Below are 13,966 nucleotides of genomic sequence, written 5' to 3'. Positions count from 1 at the left end.
CATTTACAAGGCATGATTTGGTCTTAAATGGCATGAGTTCCCCTCACATCAGTGGGATTTGTCTCAGTTACCAAATGCCAGGGCTGAGTCCAGTACGGATGCAGCTTTTATGCCGATTTCATCAGGGCAAAGGCCTGCAGGAAAGCTATTCCCAGAATGGGCTTTGGCTTTTAACGCAAGCAGATGCCATAGAGCTGCCCACATTAGGTCCAAGACAAACTCTCAGCTCCCCTCCAGACCACGTTTCAGCCACCATAAACCACTCTGTAGCGGAGGTGTTTCTGTGCAGCAGCAGGCTGAGAAAATAAGGAGTTGCTCTCCCTGCTTTGTCCCTAGCTAGGAGCACAAAGTATTTTCCTCAGACATCACACGCTCTGAAAACCTCACTCTTGCTTTAAGCATTCTGCCTTTCTGAGATTTTGCTACAAATCCACAAAGCCTTTTTGCAAAAGGCCCGAGGTAAAACTTGGTGCCTGCTTTGGGAAAGCGACGAATTTCCGAGCAAAAGCTGGGACTGTTCCTTTAAGCGCAACCCCAATATGTCTGGGTATTTCAGCACATATGGGCCACGATGGTTAAACCCTACCCAGCTGGTCTGGCCATTCTGCCGCGAAGCCTCCTGTCTTTGTTCGTGGCTAAAAGGGAGGGTGGTGAGAGACGGAGCAAGCTGTGAATGCTGCGGGTTGCAATCCTGCAAAGGCAGCCTGCAGGGGAGCGGGAGGAGGCGACGCGCTGAGCCGCCGTGCCGGAGGGGACAGGGGTCCCTGCGAGATATTCTCTGTAGGGGAGGCGATGTCCTTGGCAGGGTGAACTCGGAGGGGCCTTTGAACAGCCCCCGGCACTTTGTTCTGCGTTTTCTGCCCTTCTCTCTCCCTTCCCCCTCTCTCCTTTTGTCATTTTTCAGGCTGGATGTCAGCGTGCCGCGGGTCCCCTCTGCCGCCACAAGGCACGCGGGATGGAAAGGCTCTGCCCCATGGCAGGAGGAGGAGAGGTTTCCTTCTCTTCCAAGGTCAGGGTGGCTGCTGCGGGCCCTGCTGGGTGCTGGCAGGAGGCTCGGGTGCCCCAGCCACCCCAGCAAGGGGCACGGGGACCAGCCACCCCTGGAGGCCCCCACAGCTCTGCTGGGGAGAGCGGCCTCGCTTCGCTTCCTTTCTTCTTCCTCGTGGGCAGCCTAAATACCTTCTTAATTTCATCTCATTATTTCCTGCCTAAATAATTCCCGTTCCTCCTGGGGACCGTGTTTAAACCTTTGATCTTCTCTGAAGTCTCGCAGCCCTGATCACATCCTTTCTATTTAAATGAATCAAACGCCTTTTTGACTCATGATTTATAGATTTGCCCGCCGAGGAATTCAAGGAGCCCCGGTACAGCACGCCTCAAAAAAAAAAAACCCGCAGTGTCTCCGGCCCGAGCCAAGGCACCCTGGGCTGAGCCAGAGCACCTCTGGCAAGAGCTGCGTGCTGCAGGCCTTGCCTGGCTCCTCGTCAGGGTTATTGCTGCTCCTCGGCCTCCCTTCAGCCCTTCTGCCCTCCAGCCCGCTCTGCCAGCTGACGGATGGCGCTGCCTGGGCTCGGGCCCAGCCTGGGAATTGCCATCCCCAGGTCAGGAGAGGGTGAACGTGCCTGAGGCTGATGGATGCCGTCCCCCGGGATGGGGTCACAGCTGCTGTGCTGCACAGCCTCAGCCTCCTGTTTCCTGAGGGGTACCGGGGCATGGAGCAGGACGGCTGAGAGCGGCCGTGTAGGGGTGGGCATGATGGATGCGGTGCCCAGGCCAGCCGTAGATTAACTGGAGGGAGGTGGGTGATGCTGGCAATGGGGTGATGGCGAGGACGGCCATGTCACAGCGATGGAGAAGCCAGGAGCAGCCTGTCCCTACACCGAGAGACCCAAGGCTTGGAGGGCTACTCTCAGCCCCTCATGGCCATGGCTAGGGCAGCATGCCGGGCACACCAGGCAGCTGGAGCGCAATCAGCCGGCACCACGGGGCATCTCCATCCACGTGCAGTCCCTGGGATGTGCTCCCAGTGCTCACCAGCACGGCTCCAGCCAGGCCGGGCACGGGGCAGAGAGCCCGGACGAATGTTATTGTTGTTGTTATTACCCATAAATATATGCAGGCACTTAATGACCCTGGCACAGAGCACTTCCTGGCGATTAATGGCCAGTTGGTGTTAATGGTCCTCAGCGGCACCTCGGGCCATCGGCTCCTCCCAGCCCATCATTAATCCACAGGAAATGTCTCAGGCATCGATCCTCATTGCTTAATTAATAAACACAACTTGCCTCCCCGGCTGAGATTTAGAGCTACTTGCTGCTTCTTTCCCCACTGCTCTGAAGGTGACTTCTAGAAGCACAGGTCTCTCCCACACCTTGCTTGATTTTTTGAGGCCTTTGTGGCTTTTTCCCTCCCAGCATTCATTCAAGAGTGGGCTAAGACATCTTTTTGCTCCTGGGCAGGCTATGAAAAGCCTGATGCTGGGAGGTTTGCATCTTCTGCCCTCCATCCACTGCAGGACGGTGAGGTCCTGGCGCTGCAGCATTGCGCCTCCAAGCCACGGCCGGGCATCCAAAGCAGGGTCAGAGCACTCGTGGTGTTTCTCCAGCTTTTATCAACAGTTGGCTTTGTGCAGCGAGTGCCGCAGTATAAATCACGTTAATTCCTGAGGTACTTTTCCGTGGTGAGTCTGAAATTCCCATTTTGGTTCGCTGTCTTGCCTGGCGAACTAAATTATTTTCATGGCCCCTTAAGGGCATATTGTCAGCCCAGACTTACTGCCGTTATACACCATATCTGAAACATTAATATCTCTTCTAAATATAGTGTATTGACAAGGTATCTGGTATAGTGTAAATCCTTGGGACATTTGATCCAGATCATTAAAACTGAGTGAAGGAAGGGAGGAATAGATCAAGTTACCTTGCCGCTCTTAATTCAAACAAGCAATGAATTATTCATTCCGCTATTAATTCTGCAGTCCTCCTGCTTTTTATTTATTTCTCCCCGTATTTATTTTTTTTTCCCTCCTGGACAGACAGCTCTGGAGGGATGCTCGGGCACCGGTGACGGGAGCACTGCCCGCGCAGGGAGGATGGGGCGCCGGGGCACGGGCTGCCTGGCGGCGCTGGCCCTGCTCTGCGGGGTGCTCGGGGTGGCTCCCAGCACAGGTAAGAGCCTGAACACCATGGGGACACCGGGGCTGGCCAGGGGAAGGATCCAGCCCGGGAGCCATCCAGGTGTGTGCAAGTGTGTGAGACGGGAGTGCACTTGGTTTGCTGCATCACGTTGGTTTTATTGAAGATTGAAGTTAGGGATTGTCCGGCTGTGGTTACAGGTACGTTGCTGAAGGGGTTATTAGCTCATGGAGTTGCACCCGTGTGTATGTATACCCACACACACATATAGATGTGTATATATACACATAAATGTTGCAGTATATGTGGTAAACCCACATTTTATCTGTACAGGGTGCCCCTCGGATGCAGGGTGGGTTCAGCACACAGCACAGTACCTGGGGGACCAGGGGGGCAGCTCAGCCCAGCAACTCACTAACTGGCAGCATCCCTCCCCCCAAAAAAAGACACCAAGTCCCTAATTACCCAGCTGCCTGCACCACGGCTGCTTCCCCTTCCTGCAGGCTTCCCTCCTGGAAGTTTAGTTCAATAACTTCAGTCCTTTAGCACAGCCCCACATCGCCTAGTCACCTCTCCCCGGTAATTAGCAAAGCAGTGGTGGATGCTCCGGTGGTGGGATGGAGCTGGCGTTGTGCACCCTGTCCCACTGCCCAGCCACCATCCTTTTAGGGTTTCCCTCAAAGAGGGGGTGTCACATCTGCCTCCCACCCCTCTCTCCTGCCACCCAGGCATCAAATGTGGCGGGGTGCTCTCAGCACCCTCCGGCAACTTCTCCAGCCCCAACTTCCCGGGGCCGTACCCCTACGAGACAGAGTGCACGTGGCTGATCGTGGTGGCCGAGGGCTCCTCCGTCCTGCTCTCCTTCAGCCACTTCGAGCTGGAGTACCACGCTGCCTGCGCCTACGACTACCTCCAGGTCTACAACGGGGCCACCCGCGACCGGGGCAACCTCCTGGGCACCTTCTGTGGCCACAGCGCCCCGCCGCCCTTCGCCTCCGCCTGGCATGTCATGGCCATCGTCTTCCGCTCCGACCGCCATGTGGCCAAGCGCGGCTTCGCCGCCGCCTACCGCAAAGGTAGCAGGGGATGGCGGATGTATCTGTCTGTCTGTCCATCCGTCCTCCCTCTGACCTCAGTTTCTGTGTCTCAGATGCCTGCGGTGGGCAGCTGACGGGGCTGTCCGGGGAGATCACCAGCCCACGGTACCCCGAGAGCTACCCCAACGACGCCGAGTGCCGCTGGAGCATCGGGGCAGCTGATGGCCCCATCACCTTGGTCTTTGCCGACTTCCAGATGGAGGGCGGCCAGGGCTGTGGTTTTGACTACGTGGCCCTCTTCGACGGCCCCACCGCCGCTGCCCCCCGCCTGGGTCGCTACTGCGGCAGCGCCCGGCCGCCCCGCACCATCTCCTCCACCCAGCACCTCCTCGTCCTCTTCAAGTCGGACTTCAACATCGTGGGAAGGGGCTTCAAGGCCCATTTCTACTCAGGTGAGGGGTTTGGGGGGGATGGGTAGAAGGTTGTGGGGAGGGGGTGGTTGGGATGTGGGGAGGGGTGGTGGTTTGTGGTGCCTTCCCTTCCACGGCAACTCGAGGAAATGATACTGGAGGGGAGATCTTTGAGGGGAATCCATGAGATGATGGTGGGAGTTATAGACCACCATGCAAAGCAAATAGCTTCATTACAGCTCCTCCAGACCTTAGTTTCTCTTTCTCTCAATCAAGAGATGCCCTTCTTATTGCTTGTGATGTGCCACAGCTCGTGTCCCTCCTCTCTGCCCCTGTAGGACACTGCCCATGGCCTCAGCTACCTGGGTTGCTGCCATCCCCCAAAACTCATGGATGGACATTGGCCAAACACAAGGCCGAGGAGCAGTAATGTGGAGGGTAGAATAGGCTTTAGCAATAAAACAAGTGCTCAGCAGCCAGGAGGCTTCAGCTTTCCTTTCTTTTCCCCCAAGCAGGAGAGTGCCAGGAAGTCTACACCGCCATCAAGGGGAACTTCTCCAGCCCTCAGTACCCCAACTTCTACCCCAACAACCTCCAGTGCCAGTGGAGCATCCAGCTGCCCCCAGGCTACCGGATCAAAATCTTCTTCTTGGACCTGGAGCTGGAGGCCCGGAGCAGCCTGACCGGTGGCTGTGACTACGACCACCTGTCTGCCTTCGACGGCGGGGCCGAGAACGCCTCGCTGCTGGGGACGTGGTGTGGGCGCGACAGCCCGGCGCCCGTCACCTCCCGCGGCCACCGGCTGCTGCTGGTGCTCCGCACGGACCGCAGCACGGCCAAGAGGGGCTTCTCCCTCGCCTACGTTGGAGGTAAAGTGTCTGCTCCTCCTGGTGGGGTGCAAGACCCAGGGTGCTTTTAGGGGATGGAGGAGCCAGGGGAGGTGGCCAAGCACTCAGGTGCCAGCTCATGCATTAACACCAGTCACTTTGTGGCTGTGCCATCACATCACGGCTTGCCCAAAGGCCACCAAGTGCCCTGCATGGCACAGCCACAGGTGGAAATGTTGTTTTCTCCTCCACTGTGAGTGGCACAGGAGGATCAGGAGCCCGCTGGCCCCATGGGCTCATCCCCACTGCATTTGAGCCCCATCTCCCAGCTGGCGCACCCAAAGCGGGAGGAACGCCGCGCAGAGATTTGTCAGCCTCCGCAAAAGCTAGCGAATTTATGGAGTTCGCTGTATTTCAAGATAATTACATCTGAGCTGACCCGTGTGTCGGGGATGATTCATGCCTGTGCTCGGCACAGGATGAGCCTTGGGTCCACAGAGTGGAGGAGCAGCCTCAGCATCCGCGGGTGGACCCGGGTGCAGCATCCTGCAGAGCTGCTCGCACGGCAGCACAGGAGCCATGGCTGCTGAGCCAGGTTCTCAAGCTTTTATCCCTCGGCAGCAGAACCGTACATCATCTGGGGTGTAGCAGGAGGGATTTTGGAGTACACGGCTGTGGGAGTCGGAGAGGGGATGGAGTTTTCCCCTAGGCCTCTACAACCTGAGAGGGAGAGAGCTCGTACCAGGCACCCAGCAGGGCTACATATCATCCCCAGGACCATGGAGATATAAAAAAGGGGCATCTCCGCTTCCACAGCTCTTAGTCCATGCAAATATTTCCCTTTTGTCTGGGCCCATGAAGTGAGTTGGGCAGGGCGTGTGTGATTTACGGCCGTTTGCATGAAAGCCTTCACGCCGGGAGAGAGGATCCATTTTCTCCTCCTCCTCCTCTTGATCTAATGCACTTTAGTTATTTGGTAAATCTTCTAATGGTTTTATAATGCACTAAGTGTAGCAAAGTGACACTGTTTTTTCATATTGATTTTATTGCATCTTACCAGTTTCGTAAGGCCAGGATTCAGAGGGAGCTGGAATAATTCAATAATTCATACTGCCCAAGTGCTTAGTTCAAGCTCAGCGAGGATTAACCTTAGAGGAGTGGGGCATTCTCCTCCCTACTGCCCTCCCTGCACTGCTGCTTTCTGCACCCCGAGGAGCCACACAGGGTGCCAGAGGGAGGGCAATGGAGAGGGACTGTATTTTGTATAAAATAACACTTTCTACATTACAGGTGTAGCTCTTTTTTCCCCCTGAAAAATCATTTATTTGCCTTGATCCACAAGCCAGAGCTGTGGCAGTAGTGGTGGGTACCACACGAGGCACAACAAAGCTGTGAGGCTGGTGTCCCCACCGGCCCCAGTGCCACCACCAGCTCCATGTGTCACGGGGACAGTGGTGGTGGCTCTGGGCCGAGTTGCAGTGGTCTCTGTAGGTGGCACAGCTGGGGAAATGCCAGCAATGCCTCACCCATTTCTTGTTTTCTGCCCCAACAGTCGTGCCCATGAACGTCAGCTGCACACGGACAGACTTCCACATCCAGATCCCCGTGCGGGCCCTGGCCCAGCTGGAGAGGAACAAGATTTATTTGGGGATGCCCTCCTGTGCGGCCCACGTGGTCGGCTCCAACTTCAAGATACACACCCGCTTCGACACCTGCGGCACCGAGTCCCAGGTAAAGGTTTGGCAGACATTCCCTTAGAGCCAGCCGGGCAGGGGTTAGCCCTGGTCACTCTCAGAGACTTCTCAGAGCTGCCCCATGGAGCTGAGCCCTGAGGAGCCTCAACCCTTGTCTTGCAGAGACGAAACAACACCAATATCATTGTCAGCACGCTCTACATAGACTTCTCAGCAGGCAACCAGGAGGACGTACACCGGTATGAGGTGCAGTGCGAGCCGAAGAGGAAGGAGGCCGCGGTCACCCTCATTGCTGGCCCCGGCCCGCACCAGCTGAGCCAGGCCGAGAACCTGGTGGAGACCCAGCAGAGGGAGGCAGGAGGGGCGGACACCCGCGAGGCCAGGAGCCAGGACACCAGCGACATCGTCTTCATCAGCATCTGCATCCTGGCCGGGCTCCTCATGGTCATCGCCGTGGTCGGGCTCGTGCTGCTGTAGCGAACTCATCCCTGCTCAGCTCAGAAATGCCCCCCAAAATTTTCCCTCGGCCCAGGCTTAGCGCTAACGCAGCTGCTGAGACAGAGGCCCCGAAACGGAGCCCAAGCCCAGCCTCCACCTCCTCCCCGCGCCTGAGGGATCTGGGCAATAGGCAGCCGCTTCCCTTCCCCATCGGTTTTCCTCTGTCTCTCAATCTGTCCATTTGGCTCGGGAACGCACTTCTCGTGCTCCGTAACTCTTCCCGCACCTGCTTCCATTTATTTTCCCTCTGGTGCCGCTACTTTCGGGAAAGTAACGTTGTTTGCCGATGGCTGCAAATAATCCTGTCAATTATTTCTCGCTGAATTCTTGAGCGTACAGACTACCCCCCAAATATAGCAATATTTCCAACAAATATTTTCCGTGCTCCCATCCGTGCCTGTGTGGGTGCCATGGATCCCTGCTGGAGGCGGCTGCAGACGCCAACGTCTCCCCTTGGCACGCAGCGATGGGTGCAGCGCACGTAGGTGCTTCGGGGAGGTGTCTCCGGTGCCCATATGCGGTGTCTGAGCGGTGGGGATGTGACGAGACGCGTTCATCCTCGAGCTCCCCACTGCTTCTCCACGTGTCGTCTTCTCACAGGGCTTACCTGAGCGCTTCAGCCACCCAAAGGCTGGAGAAAATGAGAGCAATCTGTCCTTTCCCCTGTGTTTTCCTCCTTCCCAGTGTGCCCAGGAGAGTGGTGTGCCCCTCAATCCTAAACCCGGGGGCAGGTATCGCTGAGCACCCGGGGAAGTGTCTCTTACATAAAGCAGGGCGATGGGTCAGCTCCTTCTGATTTACACCGACCCCTCACTGTGGGCTGGATGCTGCCAGTTCCAGCTCAGCATCGCTCTCTCCTTGGGATTTTGCTGTAAGGAAGGTTGGGAAATGTCTTGTCCTGCCCCGATGCAAAACAGGGACAGGCTGGAGACCACCCGAGGTCTCCTGGGTGGGAAAAGTGGTGGCAGAGGCCAAGAAAGGACTTTTTGGCCAGCAGTTTTTAGCCACAGCCAGACACCGGTGATAAACCACCCTACATCCCCATCCCAGGGGCATGGTGCAGGACCAGCCCCAGTGTCCCCTGCCCCTGCACGCAGGAGCTGGCCACCGGCACGTCCCCTCCCTGTCCCCAGGACAGGGCAGGTCACCGTGCTGGCACTTCCCAGGCTGGACAAAAGCCCCTTGTAGCCGGCCGGGGCGCGGGGCCGGAGCACAGGCTGGGCTCCCTGCCACCCTCCTGGCCTCGGACAACCTCTCGCCATCAATGGGGCTCTGTGCACAGGGTGCTCGCCGAGCTGCTGAGCGTGACGGGGGACGGCGAGTCCCAGGATGCGAGGTGCTGGGTAATCACGGGGATTTGTTCCACCTTTTATTGTGGCTGCCCAGTGCTGGGCATGCCGCACACTCCCAAGGGCATGGTCAGCAGCTGGGGTGCTGTTTAGATCTGGTGCCTTGTCCATCTCTTTTCCAGGGGTGGTTTATAAGGTCCAGGTTTGCACGCTAACCCGGCCATAAAAGCTAACGCCGTCCCGATGCTTTCCCAAGCAGATGTGTCGCACACTCTGCTTGCCGGGGATTTATGTGGCCCGAGGGGCACAATTCTGCTGATCCTCGCCTTTCTTTCAAGGTAATAATACAACGGTTGTGGGCTTGGTGGCTGCAGAAAGAAATAAAACCCTCTGAGCACTGGCTGGGTGCTCCCCACTTAGCAGGCAACCCCTCTTTGGTGGATTTCTCCATGAAATACCCAGCGAGAGCTTTTTCCTCGGTGATCCCAGCAGTGCCCAGGGTGCTGGTGCTGGGCACAGCCCCCGCTGCTGCAGTGGGTCCCTCGGTGGGGCTGTTTCTCCTTCCCACCAAGCACGCCCTGTGGCTGGGAGTGTGCCACGGTATGCAGCAGCACCGTCTGCCTCGGGGAAAAGACGCTTTTTAGAAAAAACAGCTCCAAAATACTGAGCAGATGCTGGTGCTCCCTGTGCAGGACACATTCGGGGTTATCCAGGACACCGGGGTTTGTAACACCGGCAGCCCCAGCGAGCTGATGTCCCATGCAGGGGCCGTGAAGTCTGGCTCCGAACCTGCTTTCCCTCTTTATCTTATTTTTTCCCTTCTCCAGGAATGCCAGGAATGAGGCAGCTCTGCTCCTCTAATCCGTTCTCCCCGCCCAAACCTGCATCCCCTCCTGGAGCAAGCCTCTGCATTTCATTTAATAGCGACTGCCCCGGGGCGGCGGCACGGGGAGCTGGTAGGCTCCCACCTCCTTGCTTGCTGGATTTTGGGGTCGCTTAATACCAAATTCCCCGAGCACACGGGGGTAGAGGTGGGCACAGCGCGGGGACACGGCCAGCCCCAGCCCCCTGCCACCCTGTCACCTTGCAGATTCAGGTACCTGCCGGAGACCCTCGGCGGCACAGATGAGGAGGCAGCCGCCGTCAGCCCTGCCAGCTGGGGAGACATAATGGAGCAAGCATATGGACAATTAAAAATGCAACGGCGGCGTTTACCGGGAGTTGTTTCCCGGTTTATTTTCAGCAGCGCTCGCTCCCGTTTCCCGGCCATCCTGCCCCATGGGGGCAGCAAGGTCATCCTCCCCCCCATGCTTCCTGGGGGTTTTGGTGTGTAGAGGTGAAACGGGGGCATTTGGGGAACGTGGGGAGCAGTTATTTGGAGGAAAGCATCGCCTTGCAAGTCACCCCAAACCCTGAGCTGCCAACAGCCTTGCCTGAGCACCCCTGGGTGCTGGCAGGGCTCCCCGCTGCAGCACAGCCCTTGGGGTGCTCGCTCCCAGCCCTGGCAGCATGGCAGCTCCATGGGGTCTGGCTTTGAGGCTGCCCCTGCCTTTCTTTTTGGGCTGGCCCTGCCCCTCACGGCCACCCTCCTCCTCCTCCTGCCACCCGGGACAAGAGCGCGGTGTTTGCAGCGTGAGCGTTTCAGCTGAAGGAAAATATTGGCTGCAGGAAAAAAGGGCTTTGCCATCTGGGCTGGCTGTGTTAAAAGAAGAGGGTTTGTCCATCAGAGGGGCACCCTTTATGGGGAGATAACTGCTCGGTATGTAATAATATGTAATTAGCAGGGATTATCCCGTAATCTAGTCTAATTGACAGCGATCGTAGATGTTGTTCAGTGCACTGCCAGCAGAATTAGCGCGTCATTAATTGCAGCGTAACCCTGGCATGGGCTCCCCCTGTTTGCATCCTCCAGCCTGCTGGAGCACCTCCGTGCCTCAGTTTCCCCTGCTGCCCTCATAACCCAGCTCTCGGGTTTCGGGAGCTGCCTGGCCAGGCTTTTGCAGCTCTTTGTTGGCTCCGTGAGCCAAATCGGGTCTGTCCCCACCACAAGAGCTGCAATACTGCAGGGGGAGGTTGGGGACAGCGGGGGGCTGCGGTTCCCCTTCATCGGGGAAGGGGCACGGGGGGGATGTGCGAGGACATCTGGGGCTGCTCCTTGTCCGAGCACCTCCCAGCCCAGGGCCAGCCAGCAGCCGAGCAAACCCTTCGCATGGCCGGGCTGCCAGCGAAGGAGATCTGAAAGTTTGGGTTCTTTGTGGAGAAACCTTTGAAGAGCCTCTCGGAAGATGAAAAACGCCGAGGCGCTGCGTGCTGCCTTTCAGGAAGGACGGGGAGGTCTCGGCTACTCCCTTCTCCTCTCGCCCAAGCAATTTGCAGCAGGATGAAGCCCTCCTTCCCCTGCCTGCTGATGGGGATCGCTGCTCACCTCCGGGAAGGGCTTCCCTTCTTTTTGCTCGGTGTGGCAGGACTCTCTAGATCCTTCAGCTTCGTGTACTCTCTGAAAGGAATGTGTGGGCTGTGCTTAATCTGGCAGGAAAAGGGGAAAAAAGAAGCGCCTTTTCTGTAGTTTGGGTGCCTCCTTGGTTTAATGCTCCCCTGTAAAAGGGCACCAGCTACTTGAAAGGCACTGCACCGGGGAAACACAGCCCAAGGGAGCCATGGCTCAGATCTTCCATCCCTCCTTTTAGGCTGAAAGGGTTTCCCCAGCATGAAGACAGGAGCTTGTGGAGTCCCTGCCTTTGCCAAGTGTCTTCCTGGCACCCTGCGACTGCCACCACACAGCAGCTCCAGGGTAAAACCAGAGGCGAAAGCAGAAGTGCACACCCAGATCAGTGAGACCCAGCCCCAGGATGCCTGAGGGGCCTTTTTGCCCCCCAGCTGGGTGTGTGACCCTTGTGGTGGGAGAAACCAAGCTGGGGATGGTCCTGCAGGCCCCACGTGTCCCTGAACCATGGCTCGTCAGTGCTGCTGGCACAGGGACGTATCGCAGGGCACTCAAACCCATCAGCTCACTTCCAACAGCCAACTTCCAACAAAGAGAGCAAATCTGGTCTTTATAGAGTAATTAAAAACTTGGCTGCTGAGTACCAAGGTGCTGAGCATCCCCTCATCACACTCAGCATCACTCTTTGAGAAAAGAAAGCCCTATTTTGGCCTATTGATTTTTCTTCTCAGTTTTTGTCTTTTTTTTTTTTTTCCCCCACCTTCCTTCCTGGTTTTGTCCTCACACCATTCCCTTGTTCTCTGATTCCCCCTGTGCTGCACGTCTCAAGCCCAGCCCTTGGAGATCTCTTCCAGTTCCTCCAGTCGTGTGTAATGCTCAGCCTGCAAATCTTCACCCCAAACGTTGCTGCTAGCTTCAACATCAGGTTGCAAGAGCTGGACCCAGAGCTATATGCTTAGGTCCCTTAGAAAACAAGTTGTGAAAGTATTAGCCCTTAAACTGAGGAAATTTAGATGAGTTTTCCGTTATGCAGTAACTGCATCCCTGCAGTTAATTCCCCAAAGAAAAATATTTGGTACGTACTGAGAATGAGGCCAAAAACTCTTCTCTGCAGCGTGTGCTTCAAAGGCATCCATCCAAAATAGATGGAGCAACAACAAATCTCTTTTCCCTGAAGCCTGTTCAGAAAAGAGAGGTATCAGGGACCAGGAGCGGACGTGATAAAGTCACCTAAAAGAGATGGGCCTGGCAGAAGTTTGCTTGTACCCCAAAACAAAGCCTGATGGCATAGAAGAGACGGAGCCTGTAGTTTGTGCGGAGCAGAAGGGCTCACGTGCATCTCCAGGTTGTTCAGCTCTGTGACTGCACTGTTTGGGCAGCTCGTGAGGTGAGCAAACGGAGCCCAGGCAGGCCTCCTGGCAGCTGCTATCTCTGAGGGCTTGCACCACTTCGAAAGCTAATGTGTACAGGCTGAGATGCAAGCAGGTTTTGCAAAGAAAGTACTCTAGGCCATGGTAGGTCCTCGCTGATGTCCACATTGACCTTGTTTTTAGATTTTACAGTGCTGTTGTGAATGGTATCCCTGCCCCAGGACTGTTTACTAGTAAGATAGAAAAGCATTCCCATCCCTCCCCACTACTGCAGGGGGTTCCCGGAGCTAACCTGTAAAAACAGAAGCGGATTTTACTGAGTTGTTCTCAGAACTGCCACTGCTGTAGAGCAGTTCACTTTCAGACTGCAAGTGTTGGGACAGGCAGCTGCTACCTGCAGACAGGTTGAGCCGTATCTATTTGGGTGATTCCTTACTCTCTCCACGAGATGAGTTTTGCAATCCAAGGCACAGCACCACATAGGTAGGCCGAGGTTCTACTGGTGCACCTGAGCTGTGTGGGAAACTGCTCTGCTCTGGCTTTCACGAGGACCAGCAGTTCCTCATTTCCCACATTTGTGCTTCTCACACATCACCTAAATATAGACAGCACAGCCCAGCACCAGGAACAGAAAGCTGAAAATAAGCACTGCAGGTCATGGCATTGCAGCTCTGGAAGCATAAACCTAAGACACTCATTGATCCTGAAGCCCTTTCGTGACAGTCCAAGACACATGAATTCACTTACAGCTGTGCAGTCTGAGGTTACTTATGTGGGAAATGGATCTGATCGCTTGTAAGAAATTGAGGGGTTTCACTTCTCTTCCTACAGACTGGTCATCAGGTGTTAACGTCTTCACTGACGTGGTATCCCTATAGTCACCACTCAGGCTGCCAGTTTGTGGTGTACTTTCTCCAACACACCTATTGTTAACTTTCTACCAGTGAAATGTCTGCACGCCTAGACTCAGCCAGAGCTCTGGTTTTGAGAAAACCCAGCTATGAGGATACCTTAGCGGCACACACAACAGAAATGCTCTTGCACTGGCCCAAGCAAACAAAACAGGGTTTAGATCTTATTAAGAGAACCTGCAATTACATAATAAATTTTACAGAGTTCAACATTTAAGGTAAGTTAGCTTTTGTTAGTGTTCAGGGAAGAAAAAAGTATTTAGCAGATCCACTTACTGACCCCCAGTCCTGTTTAGGATGATGTGAACAGACTGATGGGCAGTTTTCCCACTGCATTATCTGTCCTTAAGTGA

General features: G+C 55.8%; 1 protein-coding gene across 1 annotated transcript; it reads left to right on the top strand.

Annotated features, from left to right (window-relative positions):
* Positions 1-3,091: 3,091 nt before the first annotated feature.
* Positions 3,092-7,579, top strand: CDCP2 (CUB domain containing protein 2; the record flags this gene model as incomplete). Its single annotated transcript, XM_082766546.1, has 6 exons — positions 3,092-3,167; positions 3,863-4,210; positions 4,285-4,623; positions 5,097-5,450; positions 6,961-7,139; positions 7,265-7,579. 6 exons carry the CDS (start codon positions 3,092-3,094, stop codon positions 7,577-7,579), a joined length of 1,611 nt encoding a protein of 536 aa, XP_082622672.1.
* Positions 7,580-13,966: the final 6,387 nt, after the last annotated feature.

The sequence above is a fragment of the Aythya marila genome (genome assembly GCF_965140915.1).
Source record: "Aythya marila genome assembly, chromosome: 8".
Classification (NCBI taxonomy): domain Eukaryota; kingdom Metazoa; phylum Chordata; class Aves; order Anseriformes; family Anatidae; genus Aythya; species Aythya marila.
This window is presented reverse-complemented; position numbering and strand designations above follow the sequence as displayed.